Raw genomic sequence first — 17,354 nt, 5'->3', positions numbered from 1 at the left:
TACACTACATAGTCTCAGTTTGCCTCAGATTCATGGTGATTCTCTTACCTCTGCCTCCTGAGTGCCAAGGTGAAAGGAATGTGCCACTGTGCTGGTTTATTTTTATTTTTTCAATATTTATTTTTTATTTTTTATTTATTTGAGAGAGGGAAAGAGGAAAAGAGAGAGAATGGGCATGCCAGGGCTTCCAGCCACTGCAAAGAACTCTAGATGCCTGCACCCCCTTGTACATCTGGCTGAAGTGGGTCCTGGGGAATCGAGCCAAGGTCCTTTGGCTTTGCAAGGCAAGCACCTTAGCCGCTAAGCCATCTCTCCAGCCCTCTTTATTTATTTGAGAGACAGAGAGAGAAGATGGGCGTGCCAGGGCCTTTAGCCACTGCAAATGAACTCCAGACGCATAAGCCACCATGTGCATCTGTTTTACATGGGTACAGGGGAATCTAATCTGGGTCCTTAGACATTGCAGGCAAATGCCTTAACCACTGAGCCCCAATAAAAAAGTATTTTTAAAAATATTATTTATTGATTGATTTGAGGGAGAGGGAGGGAATGGGCATGCCAGGGCCTCCAGCCACTGCAAACGAACTCCAGATGCATGTACCCGTTTGTGCATCTGGTTTACCTGGGTCCTGGAGAGTTGAACCCAGGATCCTCTCACTTTGCAGGAAAACACCTTAACTGCTAATCCATTTCTCCAGCTCCAAAAGTGTGTGTGTGTTTTTAATAAACCCTTTCCACTGGCTGCTTTGGGCTGGGTGTTTTTATTAAGTTTTTTTTTTGTTTATTTAATTTATTTATTTGAGAGTGACAGACAGAGAGAGAAAGAGGCAGATAGAGAGAGAGAAAATGAGGTGCCAGGGCCTCCAGCCACTGCAAACGAACTCTAGACACATGCGTCCCCTTGTACATCTAGCTAATGTGGGTCATGGGGAATTAAGCCTCAAACCGGGGTCCTTAGCCTTCACAAGCAAGCGCTTAACCGCTAAGCCATCTCTCCAGCCCTTTGGTTTTTTAAGGTAGGGTCTCATTTTAGCCCAGGCTGACCTGGAATTCACTATGTAGCCTCAGGGTGGCCGTAAACTCAGTGATCTTCCTACCTCTGTCTCCGAGTGCTAGGATTAAAGGAGTGTGCCACCACACCCGGCTAAAAGTATTATTTATTTATTTATTTTTATATTTTAATTTTTTTTATTTATTTGAGAGCAACAGACACAGAGAGAAAGACAGATAGAGGGAGAGAGAGAGAATGGGCGCGCCAGGGCCTCCAGCCTCTGCAAACGAACTCCAGACACATGCGCCCCCTTGTGTATCTGGCTAACGTGGGACCTGGGGAACCGAGCCTCGAACCGGGGTCCTTAGGCTTCACAGGCAAGCGCTCAACCGCTAAGCCATCTCTCCAGCCCTAAAAGTATTATTTTTTAATTTAAAAAATTATATTCATTTATTTGTTTGCAAACAGAGAGAGAAAAAGAAAATGGGCGCACCAGGGCTTTTAGCCACTGAAAAGGAACTCCAGACACATGTGCCACCTTGGGCACCTGGTTTATGTGGATCCTGGAGAATTGAACCTGGTTTCTTAAGACAGGCAAGCACCTTAACCACTAAGTCATTTCTCCAGCCGCTTTAAAAAAAAAAAAAAATTTAGGCCAGGTATGGTGGCACATGCCTTTTATACTAGCACTTGGGAGGCAGTGGTAGGAGGCTTGCTGTGAGTCTGAGTTCAACCTGTGACTTCGTAGTGATTTCCAGGTCAGCCTGGACTATAGAGAGACCCTACCTTGAAAAACCAACAAAACAAAAACAAAAGATATTTTTTAAATTTATGTGCAATCAGAGAGAGAAAGTGGAAGAGAAGAGGCTTACGTGGGTACTAGAGAATTGAACCTAGGTCCTTTGGTTTTGCGGCAAGTGCCTTATCTGCTAAGCTATCTCTCCAGCCCTAACTTTTATTTATTTATTTATTTATTTTGCTTTTTGTTTTTATTTCTTTAGAGAGAGAGAGAGAATTGGGGCCCCAATACCTCAGCCACTGCAATCGAACTCCAGATGCTTCTGCCACCTACTGGGCATGTGTGACCTTGCATTTGTCTCACCATTGTGCGTCTGGCTTACATGGGATCTGGAGAGTTGAACATGTGTCCTTAGGCTTTGCAGGCAAGCACCTTAACTGCTCAACCATCTCTCCTACCCATTTTTACCTTTTTTTTTGGTAGGGTCTCATTCTAGCCTAGGCTGACCTGGAATTCACTATGTAGTCTCAGGGTGGCCTTGAACTCATAGCAATCCTCCTACCTCTGCCTCCAAAGTGCTGGGATTAAAGACCGTGTGCCACCATGCCAAGCTCAATGAAGTAATTATTTTTCTTTTTTTTTCACATTTTAATTAAAATTAATCTATTCCTATAGAAAAAAATTCAAATCTGATTCCTGGTTACAGGTGTCTCACCATCACACACTGGCATGACCCCTCTCAAAAGTGTCCTAGGGCAGAGTCAATCCTTGCAGGACTATGAGCAGAGCTTCTGTTGTTCATTCTGCCTCCTATTATGATGGTCGTGTATAGGTAGTGTCAGGCATGGTGAAGTCATGGATATCCAGGCCATTTTGTGCATGGAGGAGCACACTGTAAGGAGTCCTTCCCTTCCTTTGGCTCTTACATTCTTACTGCCATCTCTTCCGTAATGGACCCTGAGCCTTGGAAGGTGTGATAGAGATATTGCAGTGCTGAACACTCTGGTCACTTCTTTCCAGCACTATGATGCCTTCTGAGTCATCCCAAGGTCACTGCCATCTGAAAAGAGAAGGTTCTCTACAAAAAATGACAGTAGCATTAATATATGGGTATGAACATTAAGAGAAGTGCTTACTGGGTAGTTTGATGAGCATAATATATACATTTAGCCAGACAGCAGCAGACATCTAGGGCTCATGACTATGCCTATTGTAGGTTTTCAGTATCAGGGATGTATTCCCTCCAATGGAGCAGGCCTCCAGTCAAGTGTTTATTTTTAATTTTTATGTATTTGAGAGAGGCAAAGAGAAGAGAGAGAGAGAAAATGGGCATGCCAGGGCCTCCAGCCACTGCAAAGGAACTCCAGATGTATGTGCCACCTTGTGCATTTGGCTTATATTGGTCCTGGGGAATCAAAGCAAGGTCCTTTGGCTTTGCAGCCAAGCACCTTAACCTCTAAGTTACCTCTCCAGCCCTAAAATGTTTTATGAAACTATGTAGTCTCAGGGTGGCCTTGAACTCATGGTGATCCTCCTACCTCTGCCTCCCAAGTGCTGGGATTAAAGGTGTGTGCCACCATGCCTGGCTCTAAAATGTTTTATTTTTCTTGGTTTTTCAAGGTAGGGTCTCACTCTGGCCCAGGCTGACCTGGAATTAACTATGTAGTCTCAGGGTGGCTTTGATCTCATGGTGATCCTCTTATCTCTGCCTCCCAAATGCTGGGATTAAAGGCGTGCGCCACCACGCCCGGCTCCCAATATGTCCATGTAATGGGAGGACTGATCTGGAAGTCTGAGGGCCTGCTGGCACCCAAGAAGTAGACAAAACAAAATAACAGGGAGACCCTTTCTTAAGCAGGGTGTATTTATTTTTTTTAAGACAAGGTCTCTTGCAGCCCAGGTTGGCCTCTGTGATAGCTAACAGCAATGTTTTTAAAACCCTATTCCCCCAAAAGTTTATATTCTGCAAAAGAAACAAACTTCTCACAAGACCAGGGCAGGCTGGTGAGATGGCTGTGCCCTTTGGAGCTATGAGAATCTGAGTTTGGATGATGGCACCTGCTTGTGATTCCAGTGCTGGGAGGTGGGTAGAAGACTCCCTGGGGCTGGGCGCACGCCTTAATCCCAGCACTCAGGAGGCAGAGGTAGGAGGATCGCTGAGAGTTCGAGACCACTCTGAGACTCCATAGTGAATTCCAGGTCAGCCTGAGCTAGAGTGAAACCCTACCTCAAAAAGAAAAAAAAAGAGTATCCTTGGGGTTTACTGGCTAGCTAGGTTAGCTGAATTGGCAAGCTTTATGTTTACTGAGAGATTCTTTTCATAGAACAAAACTGGTTGAGAGGATGGAGCGATGGCTTAGTGGTTAAGGTGCTTGCCTGTGAAGCCCAAGGACCCAGGTTCAATTTCCCAGAACCCACATAAGCCAGATGCACAAGGTCACACATGCATACAAGGTGACTAGAGGCCTAGCCTTGCCAATTCTTCTTTTTTTTTTTCTTGTGGTTTTTCGAGGTAGGGTCTTACTCTAGCTAAGAAAAGAAGAAAGTAGTTGAGCGTTGAGCACTCACAGCTCAAGCTGGCATTCCCAGACCCCATGTAAAACGTTCGAAGCTAAGGCACTTATCTGCCAAGCCTAATGCCCTGGGTTCCATTCCCCACTACCCACATAAAACAATGTGGCCCATGCATCTGGAGTTGATTTGTAGCAGCTAGAGGCCCTGGCATACCTAGTCTGTCTCTTCTATCTTTCTCTGCTTGCAAATAAAAATTTAAAAGAAGCCTTTATCTCATAGTACTTGGCACTACCTACACAAGAGTTTCATAATACGAGGAAAAGAGGATAACGTCAAGATAAAAGACTTGGGGGCTGGAGAGATTGCGTAGCAGTTACCACACTTACCTTCAAAGCCTAGGACCCAGGTTCGATTCTCCAGGTCCTACATAGGCAGATGCACAAGGTGTTGCATGGGTCTGGGGTTCCTTTGTAGTGGCTAGACGCCCTTGCACGCCCATTCTCTCTTTCAAATAAATTTTTAAAAATTAAAAAAAGACTTGCCAGGCATGGTGGTACATGCCTGTAATTCCAGCTAGGAAGCCAGCCTGAGACTACACAGTGCATTACAGGTTAGCCTAGGCTAGGGTGAGACCCTACCTTGAAAAAACAAAACAAAACAACATATATATATGTATATATACACATACATACACATATACACACATACATACATATATACATATACACACACAGGCTGGAGAGATAGCTTAGCGGTTAAGGTGTTTGCTTGCAAAGCCAAAGGATCCTGGTTAGATTCTCCAAGACCTACTTAAGCCAGATGCACAAGGGGCGCATACTGAATCTGAAATTTGTTTGCAGTGCCCGGAGGCCCTGGCGTGCCCATTCTCTCTCTTGCTCTCTTTGCCTCTTTTTCTCTCTCAAATAAATAGATAAATATTTTTAAAAATTATTTACAAATAAAGCTGGGCATGGTGGTGCATGCCTTTAATCCAAGCACAAGGGAGGTAGAAGTATGAGGGTCACTATGAGTTCAAGGCCACCCTGCACTACATAGTGAATTCCAGGTCAGCCTGGGGCTAGACTGAGACCCTACCTGGAAAAACCAAAAGTAATTAATAATTAAAAATAAATTAGCAAGCCAGGCGTGGTGGCCCACGCCTTTAATCCCAGCACTCAGGAGGCAGAGGTAGGAGAATTGCCGTGAGTTCGAGGCCACCCTGAGACTCCATAGTGAATTCCAGGTCAGCCTGGGCTAGAGTGAGACCCTACCTTGAAAAACCAAAAATAAATAAATAAATTAGCAGGCTTGGTGGTACATGGCTTTAATCCCAGCACTTGGGTCAAGGCTACCCAAAGACTACATAGTGAATTTCAGGTCAGCCTAGACTAGAGCAAGACCCTTCTTCAAAAAAAAAACCAAATAAGGGCTGCAGAGAAGGCTTAGTGGTTAAGGTGCTTGCTTTCAAAGCCAAAGGATCCCAGTTTGACTCCCCAGGACCTACATAAGTCAGACAGACAAGGGGGTGCATGCATCTAGAGTTTGTTTGCAGTGGTTTGATTCCCCAACTTTAAAAAACCAAATAAGGGCTGGAGAGATGGCTTAGCAATTAATGTGCTTCCCTGGAAAGCCAAAGGATCCCAGTTCAACTCCCCAGGACCCATGTAAAGCCAGATGCACATGCAGTGCATGCATATGGAGTTTGCGTGGCTAGAGGCCCTAGTGAGCCCATATTCTCTCTCAAATGTATATATATATTTTTAAGTTGGGGATCTTGGGCTGGAGAGATAGGCACTTGCGTATGAAGCCTAAGGACCCATGTTTGATCTCTCTCCAGATCCCACATAAGCCAGACACACAAAGGTGAGGCAAGCACAAGGTCATACATGCCCACTAGGTGGCACAAGTGTCTGGAGTTCAACTGAAGTGGCTGAAGCCATAGCCAGCCAATTCTCTCTCTAGCTCTATGTGGGGAAATAAAAAAAAAAAAAAAGGTCTAGAGACATGGCTTAGTGATTAAGACTTTTTGCCTGTGAAGCCTAAGGACCCTGGTTCGATTCTCCAGTAGCATGTAAGCCAGATGCACAGGGGGTGCATGCATCTGGAGTTCATATGCAGTGGCTAGAGGCCCTGGCATGCCCATTCTCTCTTTTTCTCTCAAAATTAAAAAAAAAAAAAAAGTTGGGCCTGGTGTGGTAGCCCACACCTTTAATCCCAGCACTCAGGAGAAAGAGGCAGGAGGACTGTTTTGAGTTTGAGACCAGCCTGAACTAAAGTGAGACCCTATCTGGGGGGGAAAATGCCCAATAGCAACCTCTGGCCTTGGAAAAAAAAAAAAAAAAAAAGCAGAGATGTTTTGCTCCAAGACAGTGTGGTTATTCTGTAACACTCAGTGTTGGGGTTATAGGTATGAGTTGGTCCCAAGGGGATCAACATTTAGGTGGAGAGTGAACTTATAAATGGAATATAGTAAAAATAGAAGAGTAGTTATAAAAAAAAGGGCCAGATTATACAACACAAAAAGCAGTCATAGTAGTGCAGCTCAGCACACATTATCTCATATCATCTCCAAAGTATCACACACACCCTTCCAAATGAAGGCTCAGGCTGGTGGTAGGACAAGCATACACTCCTCACGGAGAAGAGGGGGCTAAGCTGAAACACTTATTTATCTATTTGGTTTTTTTGAGGTAGGGTCTCACTCTGGCATTTTATTTTGGTTTTTGAAACATTTAGAAGGCAAAAGAAAAAGAATTTGTTTCTGTGGAGCATATAAAGAGATTCCTTCCAGGGTGGAAGCAGTGGATTCACACTTGTAATTACAGCACTCAAGAGGCTGGGGCAGAAGGATTGCCATGAGTTTAACCTTGTTTTAGAACAGGGTGTGGTAGTGCATGCCTTTAAGCCCAGCACTGAGTTCAAGGCCAGCCTGGGAGTACATAGTGAATTCCAGGCCAGCCTGTGGGGAACTCTACCTCGAAAAAACATAAACTGTCTTTAAAAAGCTAACAATTAGCTGAGAGAAAATCCAGTGTCTTTTCCTGGGTCTTCTGTGTCCTCAGCCTTCAAGGAAAATTTAGCTATGTCTTCTTTTCCTAGAAATTCCAGGTCTCACTATTATTACACAACAAATATTTCCAATGAAAACAACTCATCTTCACCAAATCCTTCCTGATCTCTTTAAAAAACAAAATAAAAAGAAATGTGTGCCAAACGTCTGCTAGTAAGCCTTACATTACAGAATTCCGAGTGTCAATACAGTTTTAACAGCTAATACAGATCTGTATAATTCTTAAGTATCGTGACATTACCCCACCCTACTCCAGAGAAATGGTGCTACCTTTCGATTTTTTTCTTTTTTCTTCTTCTAATTAGAAAGAAAGTAAAGAAGCGTGTGTAAAATCGGTGTTCCATTTACAAACCTATGGGAGGCAAAAATAAAGAACCGTCACGAACAGGATTCGAACCTGTGCGGGGAAACCCCATTGGATTTCGAGTCCAACGCCTTAACCACTCGGCCACCGTGACTCCCAAAACCGTGGCTCACCGCGCGCTTACAGAAGGGGTCCGCGCGGCGCCCGCCCGCAGGAAGTGGCCTCGGCCGGGCCGCGCAGCGCACCGCACCTCGGGACCTTCGCCCCGCTCGCCGCTCTCCGGTCCTCCGCCACCCCGGGGGACAGGCGCGGCGCCCGGGCCTCCGCCGAGCCCGAGGAGCCGATACCTCCGGAGGAGGCGACTGTCCAGACCCGAGCCCCCCCCCCCCGTCCCCCGGTGACAGCTGAGGGGACTGAAGAAGTGACGGGGTGCAGGGTGGGACCAGGCGAGGAGCGCGAGGGAGACCCCGGGGTTCGAGAGCGGGGCGCCCGGAAATGCAGGGGAGGAACTTGGCGCTGGGCGTGCCCGGGGACTAGGCGCGTGCCAGGTGAGGGCCGCCCGGGGTTCAGAGTTGGGGCTCTGGTGGCCATGGCGTCCCCCTTGGGGGGCAAGCCCGGTGCCCTCCGACTCGGGGCCGGGGGCTGCCCGGAAAAGGGCGTCCCCCAGCCCCGAGAGGCAGCCGGCCCGGGTCGGCGGGCGCCGGGCCTGCCGGCAGGGGGCGCTACGCGGGCCGGGGCCGGCCCAGGCGGCGGGAGGCGGCGGCCGTGGCGGCGGGAGGCGGGCGGAGGAGGAGGCGGAGGAGGCGGGAGCTGAGCTGAGCGGCGCGGGCGGGCGGCGGCGGCGGCGGCGGCGGCGGGGCCCGAGCCCGAGAAGATGGCGGTGCGGAAGAAGGACGGCGGCCCCAACGTGAAGTACTACGAGGCCGCGGACACCGTGACCCAGTTCGACAACGTGCGGCTCTGGCTGGGCAAGAACTACAAGAAGGTAAGGCGGGCAGGGCCGCGCGGGCACCGGGGCGGGACAAAGGGACGGCGGCCCGCGGCTCCCCGGGGCTCTTAGCCAGCCTCCCGCCGCCCGGCCCCTCCCCGCGGCCTCCCCGGCAGGCCCCGCTCGTCCTAGTCGTCGCCCTCGGGCGGGCGGGCGGCGCGCCCCTCCCCCAGCGCCCACCCCGCCCCCACCGCCCTGTTCCTCTGCCTCGTCCGGTGCCAGCCGCCCACCCTCCCTGAGCCATCGTCCTTCGGCATTGGTGCGAGAGTCGGCCGCCCGGGGAGGGGGGGGTGGGGGGGATGAGGCCCACGGGGTGCCGCCGCGCGCCCGCCTCCTCTCCCTCTCCCTCTCCCTCTCCCTGGGGTGCAGGCTACGGCACCCGCTTGAACGCCCCACCGAGCCAGGTACCCGCGGGGCCCAGGCCTCCCCGGTGCTTTGTGTACGTTCCCAGATGATGAAAGCCCCCCCGGGGGGTGGAAAACAGTCAACGGAACGGGCCATTGGCTGCTTATCAGTCTGAAAGGGGTCTGCACCTTGGGATCACCTGTGTCCACGGTTCGTCGCCCACCTCTCCATCCACAAGGCCACAGAGCCTCTGGCTGGGGGCGGGGTGGTGGGAGAGACAGGGTACGGGAGCCCCTGGGCAGAGATCCCTTCTCAAACCATTCCTAGGCTTCACAATGAAGTCACTCTGCAACCTAGCCTTGCAATGCTTTGGGTTTGAGGTCTAGAGGCTAGGAGAAGCTTCACGGCTTCAACCTCCACCCCTTCCCCAATAACTAGTAGTAATAAGGGTATTAAACAAAGGGTCCAAAAAGTCTTACCTTTTTTTTTTTTTTTTTCTACCAACCTCTTCCTTGTGTCTTCTTTGTCTCCAGCCCCCCCCCACACACACAACATGGCCTGCTTCTCACTATCCCCAGTTAAGTGTTCTCTTTGCTAGCCTTCTTTTACTCCCCAATTCTTCCTGCCCCAGTTTGGCAGCCTGTAGTGGCTTAGAAGTCCCCACTAATCCTGGTTATGAGCCAGTCTCTGCAATTGCTGGTGGTCTCTGGGTGTCAGACTCCTGACAAACAGCTGTTGGGTCTGTGACTTGTGTGTACCCCAGCATGAGGCTCTGGTTTCCAAGCTTCTATCTTTGACCTTTTGAAAGGAGGTCAGTCTGGGGTCTTAGTCTGTGGCCCTGGGGGAATTGACAGCCTAGTGACCTGGTTCAGCTCTCTTGCTGGGATTCATCATTCACCTCTCCCCCTTATAGATCGCTTTACACCTCCCACTGAGACGCGCTGACTTTCTGTGATTAGGGTAGAGGAAATACGGGTCAAAAGGTAAAGAGAAAGTTAGCCTTCTGGCTCGGTTTTAAATTAGAAGCACAGAGTAGGATGCTAGGTTACATAGCACGAAAAGGTAGAAGGCCCAGGGTCCCTTGAGTTACATACAGTTTCCTCAGACAGGAAAGTGTTTCCCACTGTTACTTCTCAGGCTGTGTTGTAAATGGTCCTTTCCAGCGGTGAATGTTCTTGCCTAGTTTTAGCAGAAAAAGATGTAGAGGCTCAGCTCCCAAGTCAGTTTGCATCCTTACCTCGTTGCTCCCCTCTTTAGGTGTCATTAGAGAGGGAATCCAGTCTTCTACCAACTTCCCCCCCAAGAAATCCATTGCTGTCTTAGAGCCTCAAAGGTTTTGTTTCTCTGGCCTGAATTCTGTAAACCTTCAAAATTTTACAACCCTCAGTGCTGTTTGTTGGAGATCAGTTGCCTAGATAATAGGATGTCCTGCAACTCCGATTTCAGGTTGTAGTGGAGGAAGAACAGGACGCTCCCTTAACTGCCAGCACCCAGGGCTGGCAACCCAGGCTAGCGAGAGCAGCATTCAGCTTTCCAGCTAGGGGTTTCCATATCCTCCCTTCCACCATTTAAAATATACATGTATGTATGTCAGAGAATGTGTGTGTCAGGCCCTTCAGCCATTCCAAACAAACTCCAGACACATGTGCCACTTTGTGCATCTGGTTTACGTGGGTCCTGGGAAATTGAACCTGAGTCCTCTGGCTTTGCAGGCAAGTGCCTTAACTACTGAGCCATCTCTCCAGCCCCCTTCCACCATCTTCTTTATAGAGACTAGACATATGGAAGAGAACGAAACTACTTCCTCTACCCCAGGTGCTTCCAGAACCTTTGGGAACAAAATATGGGAAGTGTTAGAAAATTTATCTGGGAACTATTTTTCTTTCTTTTTCCTTTTTTCCCTAGTATATACAAGCAGAGCCACCAACCAACAAGTCCCTGTCTAGCCTGGTTGTACAGTTACTACAATTTCAGGAAGAAGTATTTGGCAAACATGTCAGCAATGCACCGCTTACTAAACTGCCGGTGAGTGCGAAAGGAAAGGGATGAATCCTCCATATTGGAAAAGGAGTTGTATTCTTTCATTCATTCATTCATTCTTTCTTTTTTTTCCCTTTTTTTTTTTTGCTCTTTTTGAGGTAGGGTCTGACTATAGCCCAGGCTGACCTGGAACTCATTCTGTAGCCAAAGCTGGCCTTGAATTCATGGTAATACTCCTAACTCAGCCTCCCTATAGTGCAGGGATTAAAGACATATACCACAACCCCTGGCTTAAAAAGATATATATGTATTTTTTAAATATTTATTTATTTGGGAAAGAGAGAATCAGAGAGAGAGAGAGAGAATGGGCACTCCAGGGCCTCTAGCCACTGCAAACGAACTCTAGACACATGTGCCCCCTTGTGCATCTGGCTTACATGGGTCCTGGGGAATCAAACTAAGGTCCTTAGGCTTCTCAGGCAAGCGCCTTAACCACTAAGCCATTTTCCCAATCCTGGGTTGTCGTTTTCTTTAATTATTTGTTTGTTTGGGGGTTTTGTGTTTTGTGTTTTTTTTTTTTTTTTTTTTTTTTTTTTTTTTTTTTGGTTTTTTGAGGTAGAGTCTCCCTCTAGCCCAGGCTGGCCTAGAATTCACTATGTAGTCTCAGGGTGGCCTTGAATTCATGGTGATCCTCCTACCTCTGCTTCCCAAGTGCTGGGATTAAAAGTGTGTGCCACCATGCCCAGCTGAATTTCATAATTAAAAAAATATGTATTTTATTTTATTTATTTAGTTATTTATTTGGCAAAGAGAAAGAGGGAGAGAGAGAGAATGGGCATGCCCAGGCCTCTAGCCACTGCAAACGAACTCTAGACACATGCGCCGCCTTGTGCATCTGGCTTACATGGGTCTTGGGAAATCTAACCTGGGTCTTTTGGCTTTGCAGGCAGACACCTTAACTACTAAGCCATTCCTCCAGCCCTGAATTTCATAATTTTTGAGATTCTTACTGTCCCTATCATTGGTTAGGGCATTACTGGTTTGACCTCGTCCCTGATTTGCTATTCCTATTGTGTTAGAAATACTTTGTGCAACAAATAGCCTGAGAACATCTAGGCTCAGCCCTCAAATCTCTCCTAGTAGGGTTAAAAGAGCATGAGATTTTAGGCCAGGTATGGGGGCATAGCCCTGTAATACCAGCTACTTAGGAGGCTAAGTCCAGAAGATAACAATTGAAAAGCCGAACTGACTCAATTATGCAAGACCCTGTCTTAGAATTGATTTTTTTCTTTAATATTAAGTTTATTTATTTGGTTTTTCACAGTAGAGTCTCATTGTAGCTCAGGCTGACCTGGAATTTACTGTGTAGTCTCAAAGTGGACTCAAACTCTCAGCGATCCTCCTACCTCTGCCTCCTGGCTTTTTGGTTATTTAGTATTATTATTATTGTTGTTATTATTTAAATTTTATTTATTTAGAGAGAGAAAGAGACAGAGACACACAGAGAGAGAATGGGTTTGCCAGGGCATTCAGCCACTGCAAACAAACTCCAGACACATGTGTCGCCTTGTGCATCTGTCTTACATGGGTCCTGGAGAATCTAACTGGGATCCTTTGGCTTTGCAGGCAAAGGCCTTAAATGCTAAGCCATCTCTCCAGCCCCTATTATTTTCCTTTATTATTCTTTATATTATTTTATTTTTGAGAGACAGACAGGGAGAGAATGGGTATGCCAGGGCCTTTCAACTGTTGTGAATGAACCTCAGATGCATGTGCCCCTTTGTAGCACATGTATGACATTGCATGCTTGCATCACTTTGTGTCTGGCTTATGTGGGACCTGGAGATTTGAACATGCATTCTTAGGCATCGCAGGCACTAATTGCTAAGCCATATTTCCAGCCCTTGGTTACTTTTTTTTTTTTTTGGTTTATTTTTTGGGGGGAGAGAGAGAATGGATGTGACAGGACCTCTAGCCACTGCAAATAAACTCCAGATACATGTGCCACCATGTGCATCTGGCTTATATGGGTACTGAAGTATGGAACCTGGGTCTGTAGACTTTGCAGGCAAGCCTGTTGGCCACTAAACCATCTCTACCCCCTTGGTTACTTTTTTAAAATAAATATTTTACTTATTTATTTGAGAGAATATGGGCTCACTAGTGCCTCTAGCCACTGCATACAAACTACAGATGCATGCACCACCTTGTGCATCTGGCTTTATCTGGTTACAAGGGAGTCAAACCCAAGTCATTAGGCTTTGCAGGCAAATACCTTAATTGCTGAGCCATCTCTCCAGCCTATGTTTTTTTCTTTTAAGATAGAGTCTCATTGTAGCCCAGGCTGACCTGGAACTCACTATATAGTCTCAGGGTGGCCACAAACTCATAGCGATCTTCCTACCTCTTCCTCCTGAATGCTGGAGTTAGAGGTGTGTGCCACCATGCCTGGCTCCAGCCCATTTTTAAGAAATAAATATTTTATTTATTTGAGAAAGAGGGAGAGAGAGACAGACAGACAGAGATAAAGGAGATAGAATTTTCATGTCAGGGCCTCTAGCCATTGCAAACAAACTCTAGATATAGATACTAGTTTGTGTATCTGGCTTTACGTGGGCACTGGGGAATTGAACCTGGGCCATTAGGGTTTGCAGGCAAGTGCCTTAACTGTTGAACCATCTCTCCAGCCCTTGTGTTTCTTTTTTCTTTTTATTATATTTCTAAATACATTAAAAAAAATTTTTTTTTTTTTTTTGGTTTTTGAGGTAGGTCTCACTCTAGCCCAGGCTGACCTGGAATTCACTATGGAGTCGAGGGTGGCCTTGAACTCACGGTAATCCTCCTACCTCTGCCTCCCGAGTACTGGGATTAAAGGCGTGAACCATCACGCCCAGCAAATACATTAAAATATTTTTAATTATTTATTTGAGAAAGAGAGATAAAGGCAGAAAGAGAATGGACATGTCAGAGCCTCCAGCTACTGCAAATGAACTCCAGACACATGCACCACCTTGTACATCTGGCTTATGTGGGTCCTGGGGAATTGAACCTGGGTCCTTTGGCTTTGCAGGCAAGTACTTTAACCGCTAAGCCATCTCTCCAGCCCCCTATTTTTGGTTTTTTGAAGTAGGGTCTCGCTCTAGCTCAGGCTGACCTGGAATTCATTCTGTAGTCTCAGGTCGGGTGGCTTCAAACTCATGGTGATCCTTCTACCTCTGCCTCCTGTGTGTTGGGACTAAAGGTGTGTACCAACATGCCCAGCTTCTGCTACTTAATTAAATTATTATGTTTTATTAAGTAAAGTGTAGAACCAAAGGAAGAAAAATGAATACACGCACATGGTCTGAGTGGCCTGGGAAAAAAAAAAGTAAAAAGAGAGAAAGCAAAGAAAATAAAGTACAAGAGCTCCTGCCATGTGGAGGGCAGAAGGGGGTAAAGAGCCCGTGTGGGAGTTAGGAGTTAGGTTCTCCCCTTATCACAGTCTAGCCTGTATAGAGGGGAAACTCACCAGAACCTGGAGGTTCAAGAGTGGTCAGGAAACCCAAAAAGAATTGTGTTACTTTTTGAGGCAGAGCCTCATTGTAATCCAGAGTAAACTAGAGCTCACTCTGTAGCTCAGGAGAGTTTTGAACCCTCCCTAGTGATCCTCCTACCTCAGCCTCTTGAGAGCCAGGATTAAAGGAGTGAACCACCACACTCAGCTCAAAACAAAATTTCATTTTATTTTTGAGGAGTCTCACTAGCCCAGGTTGACCTGGAACTCTGTAACTCCTCCAGGCTGGCCTCAAACTTACAGCAGTTCTTTGTTTTTGTTTTTCTAATTTGCAAGGAGAGAGAGAGAGTGAGAGTGATCCATGGCCTCTTGCCAGTGCAACAAATTTCAGATGCATGTGTCAATTTGTGCATTTGACATTACATAGATACTAAGGATTGAACCTAGGGCTGGCAGGCTTTGCAAGGCAAACACCTTTAACCACTGAGCAGTTTCTCCAGCCAGCCCCTGCCCTTAGTTAAGGATGGCCTGAAACTACTTTTTTGTTTTTTTAAGTTTTTTTTAAGTTTTTTTTTTATTTGAGAGTGACCAACAGAGAGAGAAAGAGGCAGATAGAGAGAGAATAGGCATGCCAGGGCCTCCAGCCACTGCAAACGAACTCCATATGCATGTGCCACCTTGTGCATCTGGCTAACATGGGTCCTGGGGAATCGAGCCTGGGTCCTTTGGCTTTGCAGGCAAATGCCTTAACCTTAACTGCTAAGCTATCCCTCTAGCCCATCTTTTTGGTTTTCAAGGTAGGGTCTTACTCTAGCCCAGGCTGACCTGGATTTAACTATGTAGTCTCAAGGTGGCCTTGAACTCATGACAATGTTCCTACCTCTGCCTCCTAAGTGGTGGGACCACCAAATCTGGCCTTTTTTTTTTCTTCCAATTTTGTTTATTCATTTATTTAGTTAGTTAGTTAATTATTTGAGAGTGACAGACAGAGAAAGAGATAGAATGAGTGCACCATGGCCTCCAGCCACTGCAAAGGACTACTGCAAACGGACTCCAGATACATGCGCCACCTTGTGCATCTGGCTTACATGGGTCCTGGAGAAATCAAGCCTCGAACCAGGATCCTTAGGCTTCACAGGCAAGTGCTTAACCGCTAAGCCATCTCTCCAGCCCTTGTTTTTTTTTTTTTTTTAAATATTTTTACTTATTTATTTGAGAGAGAGAGAAAGATGTAGAGAGTGAGTGAGTGCACCATGGCCTCCAGCCACTGCAAACAACCACTGCAAATAAACTCCAGATTAATGCACCTCCTTGTGCATCTGGCTTGTGTAGGTCCTGGGGAATTAAACCGGGGTTCTTTGGCTTTTTAGGCAAATGCCTTAACTGCTAGGCCATCTTCTCCGGCCCCCCTCTTGTTTTGTTTTTTGAGGTTAGGGCTTCCCGGGCTGACCTGGAATTCACCATGTAATGTCAGGCTGGCCTCACACTCACAGTGATACTCTGACTTCTGCCTCCCAATTGTTGGGAGTAAAGACGTGCACCACCACGCCCAGCCTTGGAACTGCTAATCTTCCTCTTCTACCTACCAAGTGCTGGGTTTATAGGTGAACAAATTGAACAAATACTCTACTGACTTACATTCCTGGACCTCAAAATAAAATTTTAAAGAAGGACTGGGGTGCAGCTCTGGTAGACTTTGTTGTTGTTTTTAAATGAATTTTTAAAATATTTTATTTATTTATTTGAGAGAAAGGGGGAAAGAGAAAGAGAGAGAGAATGGGCACACCATGGCCTCCGACCACTGTGAAAGAACTCCAGATGCCTGTACCTCTTTGTGCATATGGTTTATGTGGGTCCTAGAGAATCGAACCAGGATCCTTTGGCTTTGCAGGCAAATGCCTTAACCTTTAAGTAAGTGGTGGTCTCTCCAGCCCTCTGGTAGACTTTATTTTTATTTTATTTTTTTGAGGTAGGGTCTCACTCTGGTCCAGGCTGACCTGGAATTAACTATGTAGTCTCAGAGTGTCCTTGAACTCACAGTGATCCTCCTACCTCTGCCTCCCCAGTACTGGGATTAAAGGTGTGCACCACCATGCCCAGCTCTGGTAGACTACTGCTTCTTTTTTTTGGGGGGGGGGGTTTCAAGGTAGGGTCTCACTCTGGTCATGGCTGACCTGGAATTAACTATGTAGTCTCAGGGTGGCCTCGAACTCAAGGCTATCTTTTTACCTCTGCCTCCCAAGTGCTGGTATTAAAGGCATGCGCCACCACACTCGACTTTCTGGTAGACTTCTTAAGCCTGATATGTGTTGGGCTCTGGATTCTGATTGGTGGGGGTGGGTTTGGATTTGCACAAGCATGTTTAATCCTGGCATTGCCATTTGATGGCTCTTGGGCAACCTTTATAAGTCTTGATTCTTCATCTCTTGAGGAGTTAATATGCTTGCTTTGTAGGATTTGTGACATGGTAAATGAGGTAAAGTGATTGGCACGAGTGGTGCTTTATGAATACTGGTTTCTTCCCTCTTTCAGACCATGTGGCACAATGGCACAAGGGTTAAATATTTCCAACTTCGGGCTGGAGTGATGGCTTAATGATTAAGGCACTTGCTTGGGAAGCCTAAGGACCCAGGTTTGATTTCCTAGTACCCACGTAAGCTAGATACACAAGGTGGCACATGCTTCTGGGGTTTGTTTGCAGTAGCTAAAGACCCTGGTGTGCACATTTTCTCCTTTTCTCTCTCTCTGCCTCACTCTCTCTCTCAAATAAATAATTTTTTTTTTGCAAAGATTTCCAACTTTGAGGGCTGGGTATGATGACACATGCTGTAATCCTAGCACTTGGGAGGTGGAGGCAGAGGGTCAATGTGAGTTTGAGGCCAGCCTCGTCTACATAATGACTTCCAGGCCAGTCAGGACTACATGGTAAG

At 46.8% G+C, this 17,354-nt stretch overlaps 1 protein-coding gene, 1 long non-coding RNA gene and 1 other non-coding gene across 9 annotated transcripts in view; 1 reads left to right on the top strand and 2 right to left on the bottom strand.

The window, feature by feature from the left end:
* Nucleotides 1-4,702: 4,702 nt before the first annotated feature.
* On the bottom strand, nucleotides 4,703-7,874 carry LOC123461421. Its single transcript, XR_006637685.1, has 3 exons — nucleotides 7,792-7,874; nucleotides 7,585-7,666; nucleotides 4,703-4,748 (listed from the first exon to the last, which is right to left on the bottom strand). It is a non-coding gene; the product is annotated as an uncharacterized LOC123461421 (long non-coding RNA).
* Nucleotides 7,691-7,772, bottom strand: Trnas-cga. The gene has a single exon. It is a non-coding gene; the product is annotated as a tRNA-Ser (tRNA).
* Nucleotides 7,875-8,467: 593 nt separating the features above from the next.
* Smarcc2 (SWI/SNF related, matrix associated, actin dependent regulator of chromatin subfamily c member 2) overlaps nucleotides 8,468-17,354 on the top strand; it is a 48,501-nt gene continuing 39,614 nt past the window's right edge. For all 7 annotated transcript variants that reach the window (XM_045152037.1, XM_045152038.1, XM_045152032.1 and 4 more), the window contains exons 1-2: nucleotides 8,468-8,603; nucleotides 10,857-10,976. In XM_045152037.1, coding sequence (XP_045007972.1) covers nucleotides 8,493-8,603; nucleotides 10,857-10,976 — 231 coding nt within the window. In that variant the 5' untranslated portion in view covers nucleotides 8,468-8,492. The remainder of the gene's footprint in view (nucleotides 8,604-10,856; nucleotides 10,977-17,354) is intronic.

This window comes from Jaculus jaculus, chromosome 6 (assembly GCF_020740685.1).
Source record: "Jaculus jaculus isolate mJacJac1 chromosome 6, mJacJac1.mat.Y.cur, whole genome shotgun sequence".
NCBI classification, from domain to species: domain Eukaryota; kingdom Metazoa; phylum Chordata; class Mammalia; order Rodentia; family Dipodidae; genus Jaculus; species Jaculus jaculus.
The sequence above is the reverse complement of the archived record's forward strand: the minus strand, read 5'-3'. Positions and strand labels throughout refer to the sequence as shown.